The 19,388-nt window shown below is 42.4% G+C and overlaps 2 protein-coding genes across 6 annotated transcripts in view; both read right to left on the bottom strand.

Moving 5' to 3' along the window:
* Window positions 1-2,561: 2,561 nt before the first annotated feature.
* On the bottom strand, window positions 2,562-9,595 carry apool (apolipoprotein O-like). 3 transcript variants are annotated; one of them, XM_029700817.1, is made up of 10 exons: window positions 9,541-9,595; window positions 7,117-7,221; window positions 6,744-6,863; window positions 6,362-6,416; window positions 6,176-6,274; window positions 5,757-5,848; window positions 3,923-4,030; window positions 3,259-3,696; window positions 3,018-3,222; window positions 2,562-2,739 (listed from the first exon to the last, which is right to left on the bottom strand). In XM_029700817.1, the coding sequence occupies exons 1-10, from the start codon at window positions 9,550-9,552 to the stop codon at window positions 2,651-2,653; spliced, it is 1,323 nt and encodes a 440-aa protein (XP_029556677.1). In that variant the 5' UTR covers window positions 9,553-9,595; the 3' UTR covers window positions 2,562-2,650. The 3 variants fall into 3 exon arrangements, with proteins under 3 accessions (XP_029556677.1, XP_029556676.1, XP_029556678.1); XM_029700816.1 differs by having other exon boundaries at window positions 3,018-3,696; XM_029700818.1 differs by lacking the exon at window positions 9,541-9,595 and adding an exon at window positions 9,461-9,527 and having other exon boundaries at window positions 3,018-3,696.
* Window positions 9,596-9,870: 275 nt separating this feature from the next.
* LOC115154522 (connector enhancer of kinase suppressor of ras 2) overlaps window positions 9,871-19,388 on the bottom strand; it is a 66,990-nt gene continuing 57,472 nt past the window's right edge. For 2 of the 3 annotated variants that reach the window (XM_029700812.1, XM_029700814.1), the window contains 12 exons: window positions 18,323-18,570; window positions 17,903-17,937; window positions 16,334-16,382; window positions 16,156-16,231; window positions 15,836-16,008; window positions 15,485-15,558; window positions 14,570-14,641; window positions 13,812-13,882; window positions 13,506-13,606; window positions 12,831-13,380; window positions 12,419-12,630; window positions 9,871-12,226 (listed from right to left, as the gene is read on the bottom strand). In XM_029700812.1, coding sequence (XP_029556672.1) covers window positions 12,005-12,226; window positions 12,419-12,630; window positions 12,831-13,380; window positions 13,506-13,606; window positions 13,812-13,882; window positions 14,570-14,641; window positions 15,485-15,558; window positions 15,836-16,008; window positions 16,156-16,231; window positions 16,334-16,382; window positions 17,903-17,937; window positions 18,323-18,570 — 1,883 coding nt within the window. In that variant the 3' untranslated portion in view covers window positions 9,871-12,004. The remainder of the gene's footprint in view (window positions 12,227-12,418; window positions 12,631-12,830; window positions 13,381-13,505; window positions 13,607-13,811; window positions 13,883-14,569; window positions 14,642-15,484; window positions 15,559-15,835; window positions 16,009-16,155; window positions 16,232-16,333; window positions 16,383-17,902; window positions 17,938-18,322; window positions 18,571-19,388) is intronic. The other variant, XM_029700813.1, reaches the window with a different exon arrangement.

Here is a 19,388-nt window from a genome sequence, read left to right as displayed (position 1 = left end):
ATGGGGTTGAAGTCAGAGCTTTGTGCAGGCCACACCGATCTCAACAAACCATTTCTGTATGGTTCTCGCTTTGTGCACAGGGGCATTGTCATGCTGAGACAGGGAAGGGCCTTCCCCAAACTGTTGCCACAAAGTTGGAGGCACAGAATCATCTAGAATGTCATTGTATGTTGTAGCGTTAAGATTTTCCACTGGAACTAAGGGGCCTAGCCCGAACCATAAAAAACAGCCCTAGACCCTTATTCCTCCTCCACCAAACCTTACAGTTGGCACTATGCATTGGGGAAAGTAGCGTTCTCCTGGCATCAGCCAAATCCAAATTTGTCCGTGGGACTGCCAGATGGTGAAGCGTGATTAATCACTCCAGAGAACGTGTTTCTACTGCTCCAGAGTTCAATGGAGGCAAGCTTTACACCACTCCAGCCGACGCTTGGCATTGCGCATGTTGATCTTAAGCTTGTATACAGCTGCTCAGCCATGGAAACCCATTTCATGAAGCTCCAAACTAACAGTTCTTGTGCTGATGTTACTTCCAGAGGCAGTTTGGAACTCGGTAGGGAGTGTTGCAACCCAAGGACAGGTGATTTTTACAGGCTACGCACTTCAGCACTCGGTGGTCCCGTTCTCTGAGCTTGTGTGGCCTACCACTTGGCGGCTGAGACGTTGTTGCTCCTAGACATTTCCACTTCACAATAACAGCACTTACAGTTGACCGGGGCAGCTCTAGCAGGGCAGAAATTTGACGAACTGACTTGTTGGAAAGGTAGCATCTTATGAGGGTGCTATTTTGAAAGTCACTGAGCTCTTAAGTAAGGCCATTGTACTGCCAATGTTTGTGTATGGAGATTGCATGGGTGTGTGCTCGATTTTATACACCTGTCAGCAACTGGTGTGGCTGAAATAGCCAAATCCACTTTTGGTCATGTAGTGTATCAAACCAGTCAGTCCATAACATGACATGTCCTCCAGGTGCCTCTAGTATGTGGGCTTGTTGGGAAGTGTCCATCTTGCGCAAGAACTGCACACATCCATATACGTTGTGTTTTTACAAATTAAAAAGGTTCAACTCCAGTTCTACGGTGCTAGCAGGTCTTACAAATGCTATAAAAACATGGACGTGTTTTAAAACGGCTCACTTGACAAAATGCCACATGGAAAATATTTGCAGACTGACCTGACTAATACGAGAAGATAAATTCGCAAGACAGAAAAACCGACAGCGTAGCAGTGACCTAAGTAAATGACAAGTCCCTAGTAAAAAAAAAAAGCCTATTATGAATTCTTATTGTATAATGGTCCAGTTTGGTTAGCAACGGAATTTGTTTGAGTAACTTCTTTCACATTATAACAGTGTTAACGAGCTCCACAAATATACATTCAGTGACCAGTTTATTAGGTACACCACCCAGTTCACGAAAATGGTTGGCTCTTACAGACAAGACAGTGAGTCACGTGGCCATGGCTTGCTATATAAAACAGGCAGTAAAGCGTTCAGTTGCTGTTCGATTGAACGTTAGAATGGGCAAAACGAGTGACCTAAGAGACTTTGAGCATGGTATGATTCCAATATCTCAGAAACAGCCAAGCTCCTGGGCTTTTCACAAATTACAGTGTCTAGGGTTTACCGAGAATGGTGCGACAAACAAAAAACATCCAGTCAGCAGCAGTCCTGTGGGTGAAAACAGCTCGTTGATGAGAGGTCGAAGGAGAATGGCAAGAATCGTGCAAGCTAACAGGCGGGCCACAAACAGGAAAATAACGACACAGTACAACAGTGGTGTGCAGAACTGCATCTCAGAACACACAACTCATCAGTCCTTGTCATGATGGGCTATTGCAGCAGACGACCACACAGGGTTCTACTCCTCTCAGCTAATAACAAGAAGCGGCTCCAGTGAGCACGCGATCACCAACAATGGACAATTGAAGAGCGGAAAAACATTGCCTGGTCCTGCAAATCCCGGTTCCTGTCACGTCATGCTGATAGCAGAGTCAGGATTTGGCGCAAACAGCATGAGTCCATGGCCCCATCCTGCCTGGTGTCAGTGGTGGTGTAATGGTGTGTGGAATGTTTTCCTGGCACACGTTAGGTCCCTTGATACCAACTGAGCAACGTGTCCATGCCCCCGAACGATTCAGGCTGTTCTGGAAACAAAGGCTGGTCTGACCCAGTACTAGATGGGTGTACCTAATAAACTGACCACTGAGTAAGTATTGGTAAGTAAACCTTGTGTAGTGGCTCTGGAAGTTGGGTGTAAAGATGTCTGTTTGTTCCTGTGGATGCAGATGATGGCCTGCACCCTGTTCCCTGTGGATGTCTACATGTAAACTGCAGGCCACGCAAAGAAACAGATGACACCAGAGGTCAAAATTCCAACACACTATGGCTGCAACCTGATTCTCAATCCTCCTCCCTGCCATGGATTCAAATGGTTAAATCCATGACCAGAAGTGTGCAATTGCACATTTGGGGAGAAGGGTGGATAATCGGGACACAGCCTGTATAGATCTAACTGTTCCCTATCACTGAGGTAAAGAGAGAAATAGGCACCTGAAAAAAGTGTTGCTTGATTATTTTTTAATTTCTGGAGATTACCCTTAACCTTCCCCTCCCTCCCACATATCCCCCACCTTCTCCTCCTGTCATTCTTCATCCACGCGTGCTGTACAGGTCCGCATCCTCAGGGCTGGCCTGGCCAAGGTCAATTAGCTTAGGGTCTGGTGCAAATTTGGGTTTCCCTGGAAATACAAAAAATATTATTTTATAGTGGACATCAATATCTGATAAAGAAGATTAAGCCAACTGTTTAGATGAAGATATTTTCTGAGAGGCAGCTGGTAGGAGGAGCTGTAGGAGGACGAGCTCATTGTAATGGCTGTAATGGAATAAATGGAACGATATCATGCATACAGAAACCACGTTGGACTCTGTTCCATTCAATCCATTACAATGAGCCCATCCTCCTATAGCACCTCCCACCAGCCTCTACTGCTTCACATTGATTTGTGTGACTCACCAGCAGTTTTTGTTACAAACACAGATGGCTCCTCTGTTGTAGCTGGAGGAATAGCCTCGTCAACAGGAGCAGGTGTAGTCTCTTCAGCTACAGGTGGTGGGTCAGCAACCCCCTCTATAGGTGCAGGGGCAGCCTCTTTTGCTGCAGGGGGTGAAGGCGCAGCTTCCTCCTCAACAGGTGCAGGGGGTGAAGGAGCAGCTTCCTCCTCAACAGGTGCAGGGGGTGAAGGAGCAGCTTCCTCCTCAACAGGTGCAGGGGGTGGAAGCACTGTCTCTTCAGCAGGAGGTGGGAGAGGAATAACTTCCTCTGCTGGGGGAGGTGCAGGGACAGCCTCAACAGGGGCAGGTGCAGGAATCTCTTCAGCAGGTGAAGCAGCAGCTTCCTCAACAGGAGGTGCAGGCACAAGGGCCGTCTGAACAGCCCCTTGCTCCACCACTGTGACTACCTCAGGTTCAGCAGGCTCAGTGTCAATAGAATCCTCTGCAGGGGCCACCTCTGTGGTGGGCTGAGGGGCAGACTCAACCACAGATGGAGCACCCTCTACGGGGCCTGAGGTAAAACTAGGTTCAGTGGGGGAAGCCTTGTCAACAGCAGGCATGTCTGGTTCAGATGATTCAGCTTCAGGGAGGGGCTTTGCCTCTGACACTTCTGGCTCAGGGATGGTAGCTTGCGGGGCTTGCTGCTTGTAAACAGGAAAACGTTGGTCAAGTTCTGTTTAATCCATAAAAATATGCTGTTCAAACTCAAGTTTTCAACTCCTGAGAGAGCTTTAAACAGTTTGTTAGATCTATAAATCATTGACCTAGCTAGAACGCTGGTACTCAAGTTTTCCACAGTGAAAACCATTTAGATATAAGAACAGACTAGATGAAAAAAGCATCAATAATGTCAATAGTCTGTTGTACCTCAAGACTAACAGTTGGAGGAGTTACTTCTTTGGGCTTTGATTTAAATATTGATGCCACAGATGATGTAGTGTACTGGCTTGCTGCATACATCTTCTGCCCCGTCATCTGCAGAAGAACAGAAACACATTTTTAGGCACCTACTGTCAAAAGACAAAGAATCCACAAGTTTCAGCTACAGTTTTAGCTCATATGCACATGAATGTTACAAAAATGTACATACAGTTGAAGTCGGACGTTTACATACACCTTAGCCAAATACATTTCAACTCAGTTTTTCACAATTCCTGACATTTAATCCTAGTAAAAATTCCCTGTTTTAGGTCAGTTAGGATCACCACTTTATTTTAAGAGTGTGAAATGTCAGAAGAAAAGTAGGGAGAATGATTTATTTCAGCTTTTATTTCTTTCATCACATTCCCAGTGGGTCAGAAGTTTACATACACTTAATTAGTATTTGGTAGCATTGCCTTTAAATTGTTTAACTTGGGTCAAATGTTTTGGGTAGCCTTCCACAAGTTTCCCACAATAAGTTGGGTGAATTTTGGCCCCTTCCTCCTGACAGAGCTGGTGTAACTGAGTCAGGTTTGCAGGCCTCCTTGCTCACACATGCTTTTTCAGTTCTGCCCACAAATTTTCTATGGGATTGAGGTCAGGGCTTTGTGATGGCCACTCCAATACCTTGATTTTGTTGTCCTTAAGACATTTTGCCACAACTTTTGAAGTATGCTTGGGGTCATTGTCCATTTGGATGACCCATTTGCGACTAAGCTTTAACTTCCTGACTGATGTCTTGAGATGTTTCTTCAATATATCCACATAATTTTCCTCCCTCATGATGCCATCTATTTTGTGAAGTGCACCAGTCCCTCCTGCAGCAAAGCACCCCCACAACATGATGCTTCCACCCCCATGCTTCACGGTTGGGATGGTGTTCTTCATCTTGCAAGCATCCCCCTTTTTCCTCCAAACATAACGATGGTCATTATGGCCAAACAGTTCTATTTTTGTTTCATCAGACCAGAGGACATTTCTCCAAAAGTACAATCTTCGTCCACATGTGCAGTTGCAAACCGTAGTCTGTCTTTTCTGGCGGTTTTGGAGCAGTGGCTTCTTCCTTACTGAGCGGTGTTTATACTTGCATACTATTGTTTGTACAGATGAACGTGGTACCTTCAGGCGTTTGGAAATTGCTTCCAAGGATGAACCAGACTTGTGGAGGTCTACAATTGTTTTTCTGAGGTCTTGGTTGATTTCTTTTGATTTCCCCATGATGTCAAGCAAAGAGGCACTGAGTTTGAAGGTAGGCCTTGAAATACATCCACAGATACACCTCCAATTGACTCAAATTATGTCAATTAGCCTGTCAGAAGCTTCTAAAGCCATGACATCATTTTCTGGAATTTTCCAAGCCGTTAAAGGCACAGTCAACTTAGTATATGTAAACTTCTGAGTCACTGGAATTGTGATACAGTGAATTATAAGTTAAATAATCTGTCTGTAAACAATTGTTGTAAAAATGACTTGTGTCATGCAAAGTAGATGTCCTAACGTCATGCCAAAACTATAGTTTGTTAACAAGAAATTTGTGGAGTGGTTGAAAAACGAGTTTTAATGACTAACCTAAGTGTATGTAAACTTCCGACTTCAACTGTACACCTGCATAAAAAATAAAAAATAAATTATATTGCGCAATAATACAAAAGGTGTCTAAACAGTCTAAAGTATTGGATCTCATTGTATTTATATAATAGTGTGTAAAAAGATCTTAGTGACACTCAAAAGGAAGCTGGGGCAAAAGTGTCCTGTACATTAATCTGTGGAATTGCTATACCTTTACAACACCCACTGTTTGAGTGGGGTAGCACACGGCCATGCCAACAGTGGCCATACCCAGAGGAACCCCCAGCCTCATCAGACGTGACCCTGCAGAGAAATAACCAGTCAGCTACTGTACATAGTGGAACATGATACCGAAGAGACATTTGGCAACCTGCTTTTCAGACATTCTACTGCAATGTGTACATTTCAGATCATCTATAATAATGGTCAATAATCTGGGCCGTATTCAGAGATGTGAAACGTTCTGTACATTGCATAGATGTAGAATGATTCAATCAGACACAATGCCCTATTCTATCGGAGACAATCATATCGGTTTTACACAACACATTTCTTTCTGAACTATCTGTAATGTTACATCCTCCTGAACAGCGGACTTCCCACAATATCTTTAATGCAGCAACTCATTACCTTTCCTTGCCAGGATCAGACCCGCTAACCCAGAGACTGTGATTACACCGACCCTCGGCATAAAACCAGGAGGAGGATCACTCAGGAACTCATATGCATCTAGGTAAAATAAACATGGAAAAAAGGTTTTGCAGAGATAGCAGAACAGACCTACTCATGTGTCAACAGAACTCCCCCACTCCTCACCGTGTCCAGCAGTATAGACTGTTACAGCTCCGACCTTGACAGAGGTATAAGCATTCTGGAAAAATAATGGTAAAAAATTTGCACAAAATACAACTTGTTTGCAAAACAAACCAACTGAGCTGAGATATTACATAAGTTATACCACAAAAGCAGCCATTTTGATAAAGTCCCTCACCTTCTATCGATCTCATGGCTTCTAACACAAAATTAGAGTTCTCAGTAAGAGTCGATTTTTACAATAACTGTACTAAAGAGCCATTCCAAAACTTCCTGCATGTCATTCTTAAAAACGTATTTTGATGAATATTCAACATCAGCCGACACAACCAGTCAGTCAGTCACCAGTGATAGAGGTCATCAGAACCAGTAAGTGTTTCTATACCTTAACGGCTCTAACGTATGGCTGCAGCCCCACCCGGACCACGCCCAGCCCGTTCTGCAGAGCTCCAGGCTGCTCATCCATGTAGTGCGTTGCTGGAGGGTCTGGAGCATAGATGGACAACTGAGGACAGTACAATAGATCAATAGGATCATCATTGGTGGCAATAGTCACATACATCAGGTTTCAAGTTCATTGTCACGTGCACAAGCACAGCGAAATGCCCTTCTTGCTTGCTCTTTCCCAACAATGCAGTAATGAATATCAGTAGTATTATAAAACATGTATAAAAAAAGTAAAGTACAACAAAAACACATGAGAAATAGAAATAAGTAACTGTTCTTGAGTAAATTCTACATCTTGGTTCTTAGATTACCTCTCTAGGGGAGAGCAGCACAGTCTCTGTTTTGTCCTGACTCATGGCATAAACTCGAAACGAGGCCAATCCCATTGCTGCTGGGATCACCGCCAGCTTCACTACCTGCAGATAGACACACACACAAACAATACAGACCTTTGTCAGGATAGGCCTAAAGTGGTTTTCCAGTCTGAAATTCACATCAACAGTTATTGATGAAGCACAGTTGAATCCAGTAAAATATAGACTTACACCCGTTTTGTGCATTTTTACATTTTAGTCATTTTAGCAGACGCTCTTATCCAGAGCGACTTACAGTAGTGAATACATTGCATACATTTTTTTATTTTTTCGTACTGGTCCCCCATGGGAATCGAACCCACAACCCTGGCGTTTCAAACACCATGCTCTACCAACTGAGGCAGCCAGTCCTACTTTGGACCTATATTGGACAATATTTTACTGTAACTGATGTTGAAAATGATAGGCCTAAAGATAATTATTCAAATGGCAATTATGATACTGCATCGTCATTAGTGATTATTATATCGATATTTGAATCCAATTATCGATTTGTATAATTTTTTTACTACTATAGGTAGCACTTTATTTCCCTGACTGATCAAAACTCGTTTTCTTTCTCTTTCGTCTCTTTGCAGCAGGCATATAGTTAGACCATTCATACACACTAACTACCGTAACATGCAGACCAGACCGCTCGCGTGCATGCTGACTTTGTTCACCCCAGCCGCGATCAGGACATGCAGGTTGAAATATCAAAACAAACTCTGAACCAACTATATTAATTTGGGGACAGGTCGAAAAGCATTAAACATGTATGGCAATTTAGCTAGCTAGCTTGCTGTTGCTAGTTAATTTGTCCTGGGATAAGCATTGGGTTGTTATTTTACCTGAAATGCACAAGGTCCTCTAAGACAATTAATTCACAGATAAAAGGTTAAAAGTTAATTTCTAGTAATCTCTCCTCCTTCAGGCGTCGTCTTCTTCGGACTTTATATGGCGGTTGGCAACCAACTTTAAGCCCTATACAGGTGTGTAGTAAGTGAACCTATTGTTTTGGGGAAATCATTTCTTATTGATATGAAGGATACATTCCTTCTACAAAACCATACCACAAGCGAGGCTTTGGTAACTTTCAGGGCTCTTAACAAAAGTCCCCCAGAAGATGTCGTTGTCAATAGGTGCTAACATGCTGACCACACCGCCCATGTGTGCACGAGCGTTGCAAAATAAATGTACACATGTTATTAAATCGTTGCACCCACACTGCTCGCTAGCGTCTGTGTAGCCAGGCGCTAAAATAGAACTTGGTTGTATTTGTGACTCTTGAAGTGCTGCGTGGGTGATTGAAAGATGAACTGAGGTCCACACTCCAGTCTAGTTGGTAATGCACCTTAGTGTTCCCACATGGCCATATCTCCATGTTACAGCGCTTGTTTACTGAAGACAGGGACTACAACCTATGTTAATTAGCTAGGCTATCTGTGTAAGCGTAACTGGTTGGAGGCACACATTGTATGATCTGTGCAAATCTGCAGCAGTAAGTATCTTTTTTATTTGAAATATTCATTCTCACTGATATAAGGGCTATATGTTTCAAACCGGCGACATAATGATTATTGATGTTTCTAACCTTTAAAACACAGCAACATGATTGTCGTTCACATGGAGCCAGCCGCGGGCGAAGCTAACCATTGAAAACCCTACAGAGAAGTTATATAGTGAGCAATATGTTTGGAACATCAAATCGCAATTAAAATCTCAGTATGGAATCGAAATAGGTCTATAGCTAGAATCGTAACACATATCGGCACCCACGTATGGTGATAATATCATGAGGTCTCTGGCAAGTCACAGCCCTAATTGTCATGAATAGTATTAGTTATCAGAACAGTATTTTCTTCTTAAATCATTGCATTTTTTTTTTTACCAACAATGCAATATTAATTTGATCCTGATCAGAGATAAGACATTGACCTTGTTGAGCAGGATCTTCTAGAGTGAAATAATGAACGTTAAATGGATACAATTAAGCTAGCTAACAAGTTTAGGACAGATTTCGAAGGTCACCTTAATCTTCTTTAATCATATTTAAAGAGTAGGCTATCTACAATGTTAATCCTGAAATACAGAGAAACACTGGGCTACATTACTATACAATTTTAGATCTACTTCAAATTCCACATTCGTAGATAGCTAGAACATAGACATAGTCCTACCACAATAATTTGCGTTTGTACAACATGTTCTAAAAGGGGCGTGTAGCAAACTGCATGTTATATTGACGCTATTCTGGTCAATTTATACACATAGCTAAATACACAAATGTAAATTATTCGACCTTTTTAAAAGACCTTAGAGTCCCAGCTCAAACTCGAGGAAAACATGGTTTAGGCTCGGTTTGCATGGTAGAAAACTTACCGTGGCAGCCATGATGGTACCTCCCCCTCAGTCTTACCGGTGTCGATAAGGGACCAACTTTATCATAGGAAAACGCGTTAAATCCTGTTTGACTGTTTCTGACGCTAAATTCATTTTACTGGTCAGTGTATATGACGTCGAAAGTAACAATGCTATACAGAAAGCAATGTTAATAATCAGTTCTCTTCTTTATTTAAAGAGTAGTGTTCTTCATTCCTTGTCCTATCCTCGAAAAAGCCTGCACATGTCACTGCAGGGTCCCTGTTCAGTTCAGAGTAGCCTCATTTTGTAACGTTTTATTATCGAAATAAATACACAGAAATGCATTAATTTGTGCGGTAATTCAGTTTATTGGTTTTACAACTTAAATTTTACAACCTTGTACTATATATATTTCTGAGAAACAAAAGCTACTTTTGATTCATAGGAAGAATAAATGTATTTCTCTTTCTCAAGAACAACGTTTTTATAAGTTAATGTACAGATAAACAGATAATAATATACTTCCAAAAAAGAGCAATATGTTCCTTTTTTAATGTCGCAGTGCAACTTACATCTTAGCTACACACCTGCGCAGTTGTACGATGAGGTGCACACCTCCAAAATAACACAGTGGAACCCTGGACAGATTGGACAGATTTCATGTACAATGTTTTAAAACATTGTGAGAACAATTACATTCTGGTTAAATGAAATACATTCTACAATACATGTACTGCTCTTCATAAAATTTGAGAATTTAGAGCAACAACTGCGGACGTTTTAGAAGTGTTAGTAGCCTATATGTCTATTATGACATGTAGCCGGGCCAGTGTAGTTATTCTGTATAACAAATGTACTGACACCTAAAAGCCTTTTAAGTACCAGGACACAACACTGGATGATAATTGCAGGTGAATTGAAGCAATGTCAATATCCTGCCAGGAATAGGGTACTAAGTATTAAGCGGCGCGAAGAAAAACATTATCATTGAAATTTGATAGAAGTAAAATAGAAACAAGTAAAAGAAAGTCAAGTAAATAGGCCTAGAAAAGAAACAACCAACTGTGTCAAAATGTGTTATGAGTTCTTGATCATGTATTTTGCGCAGAATGCAGTCACATTGGAGTACTACAGTACTACTTCTCAACCTGTAGAAATAAACAACTTAAGCAGATACATATACGTTGACAATTTCCGGGATCCTTTTTAAAATAAACCAGTACATTCACATATAAAATCAACAGAGACACAGAAAGGGAACAGAATACATGAGCAGAACTCAGGACCTGAATCAATCCTGAAGATCAGGAGGTAATTTCTGTAACAGCTGGAGTGAAGCAAAAACAGTCATTCAGGAGACGCAATGCTTTTTGTGTTTTATATCATTTTTCTAAGAAAAATATAAGTAAAAAGATTCTGTGGTCACAGAATCTAAAGATTGCATTCACAAGTATATAGTTCACAGTTTTAAATAGAGGGTGCTGCTATGCAAACAATATAATATTTTTCGTTAACACATTTCTCAACCCCAATGCCCACATGTACATGTTTACTACCATGCAGATGTTTGATTTCAAAAATCAATTTCACCAACAAATTCTATAATGATGGCCAAAATCATAATAGCTACAAAGAGATATCAATAAATGTAAAAGTTTCATTCCGGTGAGCTGTGTTTGGCTAAACTACTTTGTTTAAATTTCAAACAAAATCTACATAATTATACATACATGATAAACATGCAACATCCGTACATACAACAGAAATGCATTATAAAACCCTACTGAGCCTCATACACTAAAAGCCCAAATACCTCTGTCTCTCTCTCTCTTTCTCTCTCTTTCTCTTTCTTTCTTCCTCACACACCCCTCTTCTCTCCACACTTATACATACAGTACATACTTTTACATCGATTGGGTCTTTCTTTCCGGGGGTTTCAGGGTCACACAGTACCATGGTGCCCCAGTAGGGGGTGCATTGTTGTAATCAGAATGATGCCTATTAGCCAGTCGCTACATAGCTCTCTCTTAAAGCAGCTTTAAAGGGGAAATAAAAAAATGAAATAAAAACTAAACTCCCTTCCTCTTAAGCAAGCAATGAAATAAGAAAAAATACAATAGAAGAAAAAAATGCATTGCATCAGCCAAAAACAGTTATTGTCTTTTTATTTGTTAAGTTCTCTTTCAATCTATCATTTGTTGCATTTTCTGTTTTAAAGATAATGAATGATAGTTTCTCTTCAGGCATGCAGAATGGCACCCCGTGGGGGCCTTATTTTATCCAATATACAGTATATACACCAACCGTTACTCTTGTGTTTGACCTCAGTGCAGTATGTACACATATTACAGTGATTGGTTTGTCAGTTAGTTTGCTGTGAATGGTGATGGTAGACCCTGGCTGCATGAACGATTGCGGGGGAAGAGATAATGGCATGATTCCACAGTGTCTCCTTGTTACTTTGTCTCTGAGCACTCGTGTCTCAAACGTGAGTTTCGATGAAGGAGTGGGTGTGCATCATCAGTGGTGGGGACAGAGGTGAGAGGTCGGATCCCTCGGGGTGGGGCTCTGTCGGGACGGAGCTGAACTCACAGATGTCCACAAACAGCTCATGGTGCTGCTGCTTCCACTGCTGGAACTTCTGGGAGTTTAGACCGGAGTCATCCAGCACTTGGCTGATAATGGCCAGATCACCCTCTTTGGCCTGTGGGAAAACATCAGTTAGTGTTTGGCTTACATACTACCCCAATGACCCCACTCATATGCCATCTCACTCTCATCACCATAGACAGCCACCTACTGGACCTGTACCATCCTCTGTACCTCCATAAGACTCCACCCTGCCATATGACTGGGCCACAGCCTGCCCTGTGGCTGTGTCCCGCCCTCTCCGTACCTTGAGTGTGCTGCGAAGGGCACGAATGCGGTGCAGCTTGTCGTTGATGACAGGGTCGTTGCAGCGCTTGACAAAGGAGCGTCTGAAATCCTGTTTAGTGGAGGGCCTCTGCTCCCCCAGGGCAGACAGGCTGGCCCGCTCTATGGAGCGATACAGCTCCTGGAAGCCATCCACTCCCTCATGATCATGACCTCGCTCTTTAGACTGAGAATCTGAAGGGGGGAAAGTAGGACAGGATTTCAAAGCTCCATGCTAAACCTAATTCAACCAACTTGGATAAAAGCTTTACAATGTACCTTGTCATCAAATAAATATATAATCAAGGCATAACAAGGTATATGTGTAACTTGAAGTCTGAGGAGTCCTAAAGAGAAGCCTGGCGAGAGCAGGAAGTGCTAGAGTGCATCCTTACCTTGGTGTTTCTTGGAGTTGTGCTTTCTGAATGGCACCTCGTCGTCCTCACTCCTCTCCTCTGAGGGTCCTGCTGAGTGCAAGCTTTCCTTGGTGCCCTGCACGTCCCTGTTCCGGGGCAGGCTCTGGCTGCGCTGCTTGTGGGCACAGTGAAGGCGCTGCTCACGCTCCTCTATGTCCACCAATGGGAAGGGCCCATCTCTGTCAGGTTGTCGGCGCCTCTGGGCGGGCAGTGTGGCCTGGCGACGGCGCTCAGGGGACATAAGCAGCTGACCCATTCCCATGTGGCCACTGCCGTAGCCCCCGTCACCCCTGTCACCCTCCCCTGGCACGGTCTGCAGAAAGTGGAGGCCCGAGCTGGTGAGGGGCGTCTCAATCAGGTCCTGCCAGGAGCGGCGTTGGGTGTCACGGAGGGTGGGGCGGAGGGTGGGGCGGCAGCCGGAGGGCTGTGTGCTCCCAGGGATGTCCGGACGGGATTCCTCAGCTGAGGAGTGGGAGTACGTGGACTCACTGGAGAAGTGGCGCTCAGGGAATGGACTGGAGGAGTTCACCTGGAAGGGGGCCAGTGGACAGAGGTATTTCATGATATTGATAGAACCAGTGTGTGTGTGTGTGTGTGTGTGTGTGTGTGTGCGCAGTGTACATGTGAGTGTGTGAACCAGTGGCCTGCACTCACAGATGGGGTGCGGTGGTAGGTGTCACAGCGAGATGACATGCCCTCTTGTTTCAGAGTCATAGAACCATCCATCTCATCCTGGTCACTCTCACTCCAATAATCTGAAACATCAAAGTTAAACATCAATAAACTTAACAGCTTGGGTGACCTCATCCATACCAATACTGTATGTCTTGCACTACAGTACAATAGGCATTGATCTAATACAATTACCTAACATTTCACTTCAATGTCCTTAAATCAATTGATTTACACATCACAACAATGTTGTTTGATGTCACTAAATATGTAGTCAGATTGTCCTACCTTCATCAGGGCGTGGAACCTTATCGTCGGGTGTGTAGCCAATCGCCGCCAGCCCCAGCCGGTTCATCCATCTAAATGGGTAACAGGACAGGGTGCAGATACACAACATGAGATGGTTAACTGACTAACTGATACCATACTGGGTGTGGTAGGAGGTTTGATGTGTTATGTTGCACTTTAGTCTATATTTCTTAAGAATATTCATTATTAACAGTTTGCATTGAAGAGAAGAAAGTACATCAGTGTTATGATATGCAGTCTTTCTGAATCCTCTCAAATCCTTTATTTAGCTAATGCTACTCAATCAATAAAGGGCATTTGTGATCAACACTGCCACATAATTACAAAGAAAAAAGCCAGAGATAATAACAAGTCAATCAGTCACAACCCAAGGGAAAGATGAAACTGTTTCTGATAAACAAAGCAGTAGCTGCTGACCCAGAGGGCTCTTTGAAACAAGAGACTTACTGCTCTTTATCATCTTACTCTATCTCAGTAGAAAAAAATACAAAAATAAAGTCTCAGTAGAACAACACTACAGACACCTAAAGTATATTTTCTTATTCCTCATGTTTGAGAACGAAAGGAGAACTATGTCACAGCTCCAGCTATGAATTCTCTGAAACTGAGAATGTTCTTAGATAATATGTAAGCTAAAGTACATGCTGTTACAATCAAGAGAGCATTTTATGAAATAAGCACACTAACTAACCCTACCATCAAAGTACAGGTAGTAATGCTAGGAAAAATGGTGTTACCTGTTCATCTCCTCCAAACAGTCTGTGGCGAAAAAGAAACTCTTGATTTTGGGATGGCAGGCTTTGAAGGCACTGTAGCAGGAACAGAAACAACATCTAATTAGTCTGTACAGTCTTGTAGATCATCTGATGCTTAAACATCTCCATTTTGCATTACTTCATTCTGTTAGCCTGAGATCCAGACCATGTGGTACAATGGCCAGGTAGATGTACTGTATACTGTTCCTATAGCCCTTTCCTGCAGTCAAATGACCTAGGGGCTCCCGGCACTGCATCTCAGTGCAAGAGGCATCACTGCAGTCCCTGGTTCGAATCCAGGCTGCATCACATCCGGCCGTGATTAGGACTCCCATAGGGCGGTGCACAATTGGCCCAGCGTCGTCCGGGTTTGGCCGGGGTAGACCGTCATTGTAAATAAGAATTTGTTCTTAACTGACTTGCCTAATTAAATTTTAAAAAGTGGCCTCATGGGTGGAATGTTTTTAATATTTTCATAATTAGATCATTAATAAACATTATTTTAAAAAACAGAACATCTGGTGTTTCTATATCAAACGGTTTAATATTGGGATGCAAACTCAAAATGTAATACACTTCAACATGGTACAGATGTCTTCTTTTCTTAAAGCCCATAACTATGTGTGTGAGGTGTTTACTTTTGTTTCAAAGTGGATTTGTTTAAGACTACCAAGAAACACTGTGTGACCCTTCTCAGGTGGAAATAGACACCTATTAATTACTTCTGCCACTTTGTGCCACGGCTATTTAAAGCCCTCGTTATTCAAATCAAATAATTATGCCACGCAACGACATCATCTGTTTTTGTGTTTCATTTAGACTTTGTGTTTTCTTTTAAATCCCCAGGTTCACTAACAGATTGAGAGACAAAAAAACATGAATCACAAAAACACTCACTGTTTCCTTCTGCATTCAATCGCTCTATCTATTCGGAACTCAGGTAGGCTGATGAAACCTTCAGCCTTCTCATCCTAGGAAGGGAGAGGTAAGGGAAATGAGAAGCAATACATTCCAGTATGTCTGTAGAGATGACACACCTCATTAAGGATATCAGACATACTGGAATGTACTGTACACTACATGATACTGCAACATAAATGGTTCAGTGTCTGGAATATGGCTATGTTTGTGTGAGTTACCAAGACAACTCTGCAGATAGTGTTGGTAAACAGCAAGCCTGTTGTGGCAGATAAGAGAAAATAAAGTCTTGTTTGACAGCTGTAATGTACTTGTCAGAGAGCAGCTTACATTCTGGTTGGTGTACCAGTAGAGCGAGGAGTCCTTGAGGATGAACCAGTACTTCTTCCACTTCTGGGTGAAGTAGCCCTTGGCATCCTTCTTCTTCCACAGCCAGCCCTCACAGTCCCCATGGCCCAGGTCCTTACAGGAGATACGCCTACGGCTAGCGCTAGTCAGAGAACCTGGGTGGAGAGCAGGATATCACAGGGAATTCTCATAGACACATGAACACACTAAACATTCCCGGGATGATATCCTCAGTACTAGCATAATTTCAAACCCATCACAAATCCTAATATAAAATGATTGACCACCAAAAGAAACCTCACAGTGAATGGATTTATCCCACGTCTCACCTTTGGTCCTCTTTTTGGTCTTAGTCCTTAAAGACGCATAGTGAAATGACTGCAAGGAGAGGGAAGAGGAGAGGGTTTGATTAGAAGAGGTGTCTAAAGTACAGGAGTCATACCAGGGGAGTAACAGTAGTATTTAAATCTTTGACTTTACCTTCCTCATGGATGAGCCTCCTTGTCTTTCGATGCCAAAACTAGCATACCTGAGGAGAGGGGAGATCAGGTTTGTAAGCCTACAACAAAATGGATGCTAATCCTCTTTATCTGGGGATGAGATCATCCTGTACTGGTATCAAACTAATCCTTACATGGATATTATTCATCATAAAAAGCAGAATCGTAACTTGATATCTACTGTATGCGAGTAAAATATGAATGTATATTCCATTGACATGAATGCATAAGTTACATGGAGTGCATTAAACATTGATTTGTTTGAGTCTATCTCATGCTAGAATTCATCCCAAAGAACTTAGTATCTGTATCATTCCCATGGCTGGCCTGAATGCCCATCTGGAAATGGTTCTACTGACGGGTGGTACCGTGGTACTGAAACATGGACACTGACTGAAGAAATGGACATCACATAGCATTCTCAATATAAGTCTCACTACTTACTTTTGTAATACACTCAGATCCAGCTTTCCTACTGTCAATCACAGTGTATTAGGTACAGAAACATCTCTTTTGGCTGTGTAACATGCAGTGGACTGGATGTCAAACACATAGAGGTATCTGACCATCATACTGACACCTTGGCTTGAACATAATTGCTCTTCACCTACCCATATACTCGGTGTACAAACTGAGCACCAGTGCATCCATTCTACCAAAGAGAATGATCTAAACTAAGGCCTGATACATTTGGACAAGTACTGTATTGTTTCCAGCAAGTGAAAGAAGTGAGCTAAACCACAGAGCAGGTGGCAGGAAATCCAATTCAGCCAGTCTCTGTGTCTCAGTAGAGCTCAGCACAGCACAACGGAAACCGCTGAGGGGATGTGCTGCGCATGTCGGCCATTTATGAACACCTTAATCAGCACTCATCACTGTAAAAATGGCTGAGAGGACTTCTCTACTGCCAGATCTACTGTACTATTTTATAACTACATGGTTGGAGCACCCACTGAACATTGACTGTGGGGAAGATGTTGAATTGGGTTGGATTGTAGCATCAATTGGAACAAAGCACAGTGTTTCTTAAATCGAATCAGAAAATATGATTTAGGTCAGTGAAGGGTAAAGAGGAAATATTGCCTGCTTGGCAACCCTCATGATGTATGTTTAAATGTCATTCCCTTGAGGTCATTTCAATTAAGTTAATCAATTGTAACAACACACTGAAGGCAAAAAATAATCTCAACTAGGATAATTCATATGATGGTATGCAGGATGACAGCAATTTACTTTACTCAAAAGAATCATTGGTTGAATAAAAATAATTTGCAGAAGTGGGTAACTAATATACTGTAAATCCAATATCAAAACATTCACAATATAAAGTACCGTATATATCAGTGAAATGTTGATAGTTGATAAAAAGCTTTCAATTTACTGATAGCAGTATGATACAAACCAAATTGGAAGGTACACAACTAGCCTCCATAGTTTAGGCAAAAACCAAGTTCCACACATCTTTTTTTTTTTTAAATCATTAAATAAATCAATGTTTTGCACACCTAGATTGTCCCCTTGACCCCATGGAGAAGAAATGCTCACTTACCTGTCAGTGTCAGCTCTCAGTGTGTCTCCAGCTCTCTGCAGAAAGGTAAAGAGCAGATTAGCGCATCAGAGAGAAAGAGAGAGAGAGATATGAGAGAGAGATCATAGCACACTGTCATCTCAGAGGGTGGACTGTGTTTCCAGTTGTGACCAGGCAGGCAGATCAGAAGATCAGGGGAAGGAATCATGGGGTGTCTGGGGTTGTTGAAGTATGGGTGGCAGTGTAGCAAACTTCTGACTCACTTATCTAATAGTGTGACCTCAAAAAGGCTTTAACCACAAAAACATCACTGCTCTGTGACACAAATATGTTGAATCTGCATTGCCAAACCACTATGCCACTATGTCTGACTGCGTTAATAGCCATAATGTCATTCTTGATGCAGGTTGACAAATAAAAACAGTAGCTGTGATGACTCACGTGGTACATTGGCACAGTGTTGCTCTCAGGCAGTGAGAAGGACAGGCCCTCTGGGGGTCCTGAGTCCAGTCTGATGGGTGGGGCCAGCATGGATGGGCTGATGGGATAGCTGGGGCTGCTGGGGTTGTGGCTCTTCTTGCGGGAACGCCGCCCAGTGTCCCGCTTGCATTCCCTGGAAACATCTGGCTCCTCCTGGATCACCAGGATCTTGTCGTCGCTCAGGTAACGTAGCAGGGAGTTGTCTGAGTCTAGCAGAGGTCAGGGAAGGAGGGAAAGGGGGTGCAAAGTTGTGTCATTTGGAAGCCCAGAGAGGTTGGTATTTGTTCATTAGGAGTCCTAGAGTGCCTATCACATTCAAATGCTTGATGGTAAAACAAACTCTTACCAAAGGTATAATGAAGCATCATTTGAAAGGAAAATAAACTTTCAGAAGATTTCTGGTTCGATACTTGCGTTCTGACGTTGAGTCAAAGTGTGAGCAGCCCTGAGGTAATGTTTAATGTTGTTTCCATAGCTTTAGTCCATAGCGCTTCATTAACCTCACAGACCTGCATGTTTCCACAGAAACCAACCTCTGTCACGTTACCTTCCATCAGTGAGGGCAGGCCTTCAACAGTGTGTGGTTTCAGAGCAGAGGGAGGCAGATATGTTCTTTATATCAGCACTCGCTATTTATAACACAAGTCGTGGGAGTGAGATGCTCTCACTACAGCTCACTCAACATAACTGCTATACATAGTCTCACAAAGCTAACCACCACTGAAATCAGTGCAAAACAAATATTAGGTTTTCAACTCAATTAATGCCTGACATGAACATGTTGTCTATATGTAATAGATTGAATCTCATTTTGTTAAAAAAAAAATGGCTGAGCTTCTTGTGATAGCTTCATCTTTATACAGTACAGTTTAAAAAGAGTTCTAAATGTGCATTCATGTTTCTGTCAAGATTCCCTGGTTATATGTGAAGTCTAAAGAAACCATTGTGCTCTATGCCAGTACGTGTGGCAGTTCCAGTTAAATGGATAAAAGGTTGCCAAAGAAGCAGATGATTAGTCATGTTGTTG

Source organism: Salmo trutta, chromosome 19, assembly GCF_901001165.1.
Source record: "Salmo trutta chromosome 19, fSalTru1.1, whole genome shotgun sequence".
In the NCBI taxonomy this organism is placed as follows: Eukaryota; Metazoa; Chordata; class Actinopteri; order Salmoniformes; family Salmonidae; genus Salmo; species Salmo trutta.
This window is presented reverse-complemented; position numbering and strand designations above follow the sequence as displayed.

Bases quoted from the DNA above. Each gene is read 5' to 3' on its own strand.
- apool (XM_029700816.1), bottom strand. The intron at 5,849-6,175 runs GTAATGAGTTGC...ATTTCTCTGCAG, and splicing joins TCTGATCCTGGCAAGGAAAG to GGTCACGTCTGATGAGGCTG. The intron at 3,697-3,922 runs GTACAACAGACT...GTTTACAAGCAG, and splicing joins CTCCAACTGTTAGTCTTGAG to CAAGCCCCGCAAGCTACCAT.